Below are 7335 nucleotides of genomic sequence, written 5' to 3'. Positions count from 1 at the left end.
TCACGAACGGCATATAAACAAATTCAAACAAATACGGGAGTAAAAGTACGACAGGGATTCTTGCCCCACCTTCAGGCGAGACGACAAATTGCACCAGTCTCCTAGCAACAGCAAGCAAGCCAAACACACTGACCATACGCTTTCAGTTTAGCAGGTATGCTGGAAATTACCGTACTTTTTTATACATTTTACTTAGTTATTTAAATTATTATTTATTTTGTTATGTAATGCTCACTTGTTCTGATTTTGTTCTTGTTTAAGGTACAGTAGTATACATGTGTGTTGAACTATTTGACCTCTAAAATGGGGAAAAAAGTAAAAAAGGAGCCCGAGTCATTTCCTAAAGATGTGGTAAGAATTTCCTCCACTAATGTGAACGTCTTGCATGAAACAAAACATGTTTACCTTTAAATCATTGTGAAGTGAAATTCTTTCAGTTCGACATTTTGTCCATCGAGAGCAAGAATGCAGCAACAGCAGTCCTCATGCTCAGTTCCCCCGAAGAGGATGTGTTGGCAAAAGCTTGTGAAGCCATCCACAAATTTGCAGAAAAAGGTAACAACATCATCTAGTCTTTTTAAGGCAGTTTTCGCGGAGGTTCCCCTGCATTGCTGTTTTGTTGACCTCTGTGTGTTTTGCTGTTGTGATTATATTTTTAGGTGATGAGAATAAGAGTTCTCTGATGGGTTTGGGGGCAGTTGAACCTCTCTCTCGCCTCCTATCTCACGAGGACAAGATTGTGCAGAAGAAAGCTGTCATGGCCCTGGGGGTCATGGCTTCTAACTGTAAGTACAGCAGAAAATAATATAAATGAATAAAAGAATGTTTGGAAACATGTTTTTTATTTAGGTGAGGTTAAAAAAGGTTTGAAGACGATGGATGTGATGCCTGCAATTATCAGCAAACTATCAACTCAAGGTACATAATAATACATTCGACTATTTTCCAATTTAGTAATGAGAACTTTTTTGCTCATATATGTTTTTGTTCTTTTTTTAAATGACACCTTATAGAGGACATCGTGGTGCTTGAATTCGCCACGTTGTGTTTGGCATCCTTGTCTGTCGACTACACATTCAAAGTCCAAATATTTGAACATAATGGACTTAAACCTCTCATCCGGCTCTTGTGCAACCCTGATGCTGATGTGAAAAAGAATTCTGCCGAGTGCATCTTTAATCTTGTACAAGTAAGACAACAGATATTAGATACAGCCCGAAGGTCTGTTGTGTATTATGCTAAAAGGAATTTGTAAGCGATGTAATATATAAAACTTGCAATTCTGATATTAGACGAAATTGAGTTTGAAGTACTTTGCATTTTGAATTATATCATAGACATTTGATCGTCTTTCAAGCTTTTGAATTCCAGAAGGATGCAGTTAAAATAATTGATCGTGTTCTTTGCTGCCTTGCGCACACTCAGGACTTTCAGAATCGAGCGGCCGTGCCTGAGCTAAATGGGTTCCCTCCGCTTCTGGATCTGCTGCACTCAGAGTTCCCTGTTATTCAGCAACTTGCCCTGCGTACCGTCGAGACCCTCACCAGTCGCCGCGAGAGCCTTGTGGCCTTCAGGAATGCACAGGGCCTTAACAAAATCCTGGAGGTCCTCGCAACCAAAGTAGGCCATTTGTTGTCATCTGAATTATTTATGGGCACTTTTTGACAACATATCTTCTACATTGCAAGCAATTAATTATATGTATAGGCATGGACTTGATAATAGAGTATTTTTAGCAACTTCATGCGAAATTAAAGAACAGATAAACTTATTTGGTACCAAAGGTAAAAGTCAACCTACTTGCATCATAACTAAGCAGTATATCTCCTCTCTGCAGGAGTTTAATGACCTGCATGGGGTGGCTCTTAGGGTTATCTCCAACTGTTTGGAAGACGTTGAGTCCGTGCAGCTTATTCAGGGGATGGGCGGCCTAGAGCACTTGCTGCAATTTGTTATCACACCAAGATTGCCTGAGGTCCAGGCTAATGCAGTCAAAGCCATAGCAAGGGTGGCACAAAACGGTTGGAAAACACACACTTATCAGCTTTTTCTTTCATATTTAGATAATTATAAAAAGTGAGAAGTGTCCTGAAAAGCTACCTGATCGGACACTTAAAGGGAAAGTTCACCCAAAAATGAATAATTATTTATTTACTCTTGTATAATTTTAAACCTGTATGATTTTCTGTCCTCTGCCGAACACAAAAGAAGAAATTCCGAAGAACGTTGGTAACCAAACAACATTAATTCAATTGTATGGACACAAAACCACTGAGACATTTCTCAAAAGATCTTCTATTGTGTTCCACACATATACTCAAATCTCAAACAAATCTTTATTTTTGGTGGACCATCCCATTAAAAATGACTGTCATAAAGTTCACTTAACAATGTTTTTCATTGCATTATTAGGTTACATGACATTTTCACAGTGTATACAAATCCAGATTGTATAAAAAATTTAATTTGTTTTATGCCATCAAGGTGAAATCAGAAAAATCCTGCACGGACAAAAGGTGGAAAAGGCCCTCACTGACCTTCTTGCACAGGAGAATGACAACATACGCATAGCTACATGTCAAGCTGTTGCAACCGTGAGCAAGAACCTGTCCAGCAGAGAAACTTTCAGAAGTCTGGGTAATCTCATTTAAATCCAAGCATTAAAAGCAGTACCTTGTTCTGAATTCTCTCATTAATTGAATCTGACTTCATTTTTGTTTAAATGATCCGTGTTGTCCTTTTGTGTCAACTGAGATTTCCACCGAAAAGATGATGAAGGTCTGTATGTTTCAGATGCGATCAAGCTCATCGTGCGAATGCTGAACAGTGAGGGAAGTGAGTTAAGAACGGCGGCAGCCGAGGCCCTATCCAGTCTGACCGACAGTAACAAACTTAATGTATAGTGAGTTCATTTTCAAACATCTGTTCATAACAAGATTATATAGTCAACATTAATAATTCAGGTGTGCGTGTCTTGAAAATACAGGCTAATCATTATAGTACCAAAATAGTGAGTATCAGGTCAGGTCAACTTTATTTTGATTTGATTTGCGCAGTTGTGAGTTTACATATACAGACATCAAAAACACTAAACAAACATTGTATATAATATAATAAAATTGTTTATAATGAAAAGTGCTTAGTAGTTCCCAGCATTACTAAAAAATAACGCTTGGACTAAAAACAAACATAATAAATAAACATAATTTTTTTTAATGAATATGTAAATAAGTTTGTTTAATAAAAATGAATAAAAAAGACCAATAATTTCCTATAAAACTTGTCCTTATTCAACTGAATAATAGGTGTTTTTATACTGCTTTGTTCTGTATGTTTCTTTGTCCCATGTCTAGTGCAGTGTACGACGTCGGAGGCGACAAGCTTCTGGTGCGACAGCTGCGAGACAGCTGCGCAGGGGCAGCTGTGCATGCGGCAGCAGTCTTGACAAACATGGCAAAGCAGGAGGAGCTGCGCAGCTGCATTCTGGCCCATGGAGCTATGGCAGCTTTGGTGGAACTGCTACACTCCACTGACAACCACACGCTCATCACTGCAACGCAGGCTGTGGCATCACTGGCCTGTGATGCAGAGGCCAGGCAAGAGGTAATGTCACTGAGGTCAATTTCAAAGGTCTGTGCAGTTGTCACAGCTTATCAGTTATATGCGTATAATGTATAGGAAAAGGCAGCATTTAGTTTCTGGGTCAGCGTTATGAAGGGCATTTCTGTTATACGTGTAGTCTGATTTGTCTTGTTTTGCATGTACAGCTGAGGAATGTTGGAGGTCTGTCACATTTGATCAAACTGCTCAGATCAATCAATGTCGACGTTCAGAGGAATGCCTGCTGGGCAGTTAGTGTGTGTGCAAATGATGAAATAACTGCCATAGAAATGTGCAATGCAGGGTGAGCATGTTTTTATGCTAATCCTGTCCTTATAGATATGTTTATTTGTATATGTGACTACTCAGGAACATAAACTCTCAGAATTATTTAATTATGAACAATTTCTCATACCTTACCTTAAATGGGTGTACCTTTAAAAAACGGTTTAAGACCTTTACAAGATACTATTAATGTGGGGTTGAACCAGTAGATGTCAGTAAAGGCCCAGTGTCAGATATTTATAGAAACTTGTTTTTGAATATACTTTTATATTTGCTCAACCTTGGGTTTTTCCTAATCCATATGAATACTTTGTTCTGATGAACACAGAAAGATATTTGGAAGAATGCAGTTCTTCGCTATTGTCTACCACATTAGGAAGAATTACAGGGGAAGTCAAAAGTGCCCAGAACGGTTCGCTTTTCTACATTCTTCAAAATATTTTCTTTTGTGTGCGACAGAACAAAAAATATTAAGCAATTTTTACTACTAGTCAATGGTGGGCAAGAACTGTGTGGTTACAGGCATTCTTCCAAACTTGATGGTAAATAAATGATGACAGAATTAAAATTTTTGGGTGAACTGTTCCTTTAAGAGAATTAATAACGTTTTTTATGCATTATTTTCATTATAAATTAGCGCATTCTTTAAATGTAATTCCCTTTATTCGTTATAGTTTAATTCTCATTACTGTAATACAGTATTTTTTATTAAACCAAAATGATTAAAATGGTTATAAATTATTTGCTTCTAAAAAAGCCTGAATTTCTCATGTATTCAAATTACACGTATTATCAGTCATTTGTTTTGTTTTGGTGTTAACAATCTTCCAGAGCTCTGGGGATACTCCAGGAAATCAATTTGTCATCTCACCGTAAAAGCAAGTTAAGTGAGGTAGCACTACAGAAACTCCTGGACAACAGTCTATCGTTGAAGTATAGTCTGACAGGACACCTGCCACCCACTGATATAACCACTGATGGCTTCTATGACCCTGGACAGGTACAAATGAAAATTTCAACAAACCAAACCAAATTTCAACCTAGAGGTTCGACAAATCAATCATTTTGTCTCAGTCTCTAACATTCATCTCTTGCTTTCTCTTCTTTCTACAGATAAGAATGGGTCAGCAGGTTCCTACCTTAGAAGATTTATCAAAACAGGCTGTCAACCAACATCGAGCTATCATTGCGGTTAATGGAAAACCGCCAGATCAGTATGTTAAGGCCAAGGGTCATGCTTTTGCAACATCTGATCCAAACCTACTGTTTCAAATTACTCTCACATGCCGCTGTACTTTACTCTTTGCTGAAAGTTTTAACCCCCTCATTTTGGAGGAACATTTATTTAAAAACACATTAAACATCTTATTTATTTCCTTCACCAGTATTTAGATTTACACACAAATAGCACTTTTTAACTTCTGATCTCCCTTCAGAGAGAAACAAGCCCTTTGTAGAGGATAAAGACATTCACAGTCTGTCCTCTTCCACACCATTAGGTCTAAAGCAGAACACGGTCACTTGAATATTAAATACCTCTCTGTTGCACAACAGATAGATGTGGATAGATTAATTTGCCCCCAGGGGAAATTCTTTGGCATGCATTGGCTTGGAATGTGACCTAGAGCTCCCACAGGAAAAATGGGAATTCTGCCACTGAACCACCAACGCTCACTTAAGGCACAAACAGCGGCATTTGCTTTCAGACTTCAAATTACTTGAAATTACAAACAGCACACTTACTTTTTTTTATAAACGTTTTCCGTGGCTTGTTCTGATGCGTCGATCTCTAGGTTTATGGCTTCGGTTGTAATATCAGTTGCCTGAGGTCTTTTAGACAGCTTTTCCCCAGCTTACACAAGTAAACGTGTACTTGTTAACTGCATTAAGTTTAGAATTTTTTATTCCTTGTTTCTTTTCCATCAGATTGATTCCTAAAGGACCAGATGAACGTAAACAAGACAGTCCGACAGAAACAGGCACATCCTCAGTTACGAGCAGCAAACGGAGCAGTAAAACACCCATGTGTGTGTTTGTCTTTACATTACATTTCTACAGGAACACTTCTACTTTTATCTCTCTGGAAAACGTTTTCTAATTTTTTTGTCGTAAAAAACTTTTTTTCAAGTAAAATGAAGGGAAAAGGTCAAAAAGAGGAAAAGAAGGATGAAGAGGAGATTAAACCCCAGCAGGAGGTGGTTCTGGAGGAAGGGTGGAAGCTGCCGTATGATGCTGAGTTTCATAACCTTGTCAAAGAGGCAGTCAAATCTGTCTTGCCTCTGGATGATGCCAAGATGTATACTGCTTTAGCGGTGTATGTTTCAATGCTTAAAACAGACCTTCTTTTAGTATTTCACCCAAAAGCAAGGCAATGTGATGGGTGACGTTATTTCCTCACAGGTTGGTTTGTGATGCGATGGGTGGACAGGTCGAGCCAGAGAAACTGCATGACTTTCTGTGGGAACTGGACATCAGCAAACTGAAGCTTGAAATCAATTCTAACATTATTCCGATTGGCAAGATAAAAAAGGGCATATACTTTCACAGAGCACTGCTTTTTAAGGTATGCAGATATTCTTAGAAACCACATAATGCGTTAGTGTGTCTGTAGTCTATATGTGATGCTTTAAATTAAATTATTTGACCACATTGGAGAAAATTATCGGAATTATTACTCAAATGAAAACGGACGCGCTTATCAATATAATTGAATCATACAGTATCAGCTGTCTATAACAGATTGACCTTTCAATTCCTTTTAGGTTCTTGCTGATAGAATTGGACTGAGGTGCAGTCTCGTGAGAGGACAATACAATCGTGCCTGGAATGAAATCCTGCTTATCAATGGTCCAAAAAAAACTTATGGTTACACTCGGCCTGAGAACTATATCATAGATCTCATTCACCAACCTGGCAACCTCATGAAAATCAATTCACCAGCAGCTCTAACATATCAAAGCATTTAACCGTACCAACTATAACTGTTTACTGTGGCTTAATTATAAAATCATTGATAATAAAATTATTTAAAAAAAATTGGGTTAATACACAATTTCATATTTAATTATATTAGTTGAAGGCAAAGTGAATTATTTGTTTTTTCCAATACATTTTCAAATCTGGTGCATGATATTGTCTCTCATTGTTGAATAAAATATTTTTTAAAGATTTAATAGTCATATTGGGAAGTGTCCCTGTGGGTCATCTATGTAAAGGATGTTATATGGCAGATCGTAGAACACCATTAAAGGAGTTGTTAACCTTCTAAAATGAAAGGTCTGTCAACATTCACATGCCCTCTTGTCATTTCAAACCTGTATGACTTTTATTCTTCTGCAGAACACAAAATAAGATATTTAGAACAATGTTGGCAACAGCACAGCACCCCATTCACTTCAATTGTAACCACTGCAAGTGAATGGCGGGCTGTTTACAACATTCTTCAAAATA

At 37.7% G+C, this 7335-nt stretch overlaps 1 protein-coding gene across 1 annotated transcript; it reads left to right on the top strand.

The window, feature by feature from the left end:
* Nucleotides 1-303: 303 nt before the first annotated feature.
* Nucleotides 304-7033, top strand: armc3 (armadillo repeat containing 3; the record flags this gene model as incomplete). The annotated part of the gene is made up of 17 exons (XM_079487701.1): nt 304-351; nt 438-555; nt 660-785; nt 850-918; nt 1014-1189; nt 1426-1620; nt 1838-2021; nt 2485-2637; nt 2794-2902; nt 3354-3603; nt 3768-3904; nt 4717-4885; nt 4999-5099; nt 5812-5910; nt 6014-6199; nt 6286-6448; nt 6648-7033. 17 exons carry the CDS (start codon nt 304-306, stop codon nt 6849-6851), a joined length of 2487 nt encoding a protein of 828 aa, XP_079343827.1. The 3' UTR covers nt 6852-7033.
* Between the last annotated feature and the right edge of the window lie 302 nt (nt 7034-7335).

The sequence above is a fragment of the Barbatula barbatula genome (genome assembly GCF_947034865.1).
Source record: "Barbatula barbatula genome assembly, chromosome: 23".
Classification (NCBI taxonomy): domain Eukaryota; kingdom Metazoa; phylum Chordata; class Actinopteri; order Cypriniformes; family Nemacheilidae; genus Barbatula; species Barbatula barbatula.
The sequence above is the reverse complement of the archived record's forward strand: the minus strand, read 5'-3'. Positions and strand labels throughout refer to the sequence as shown.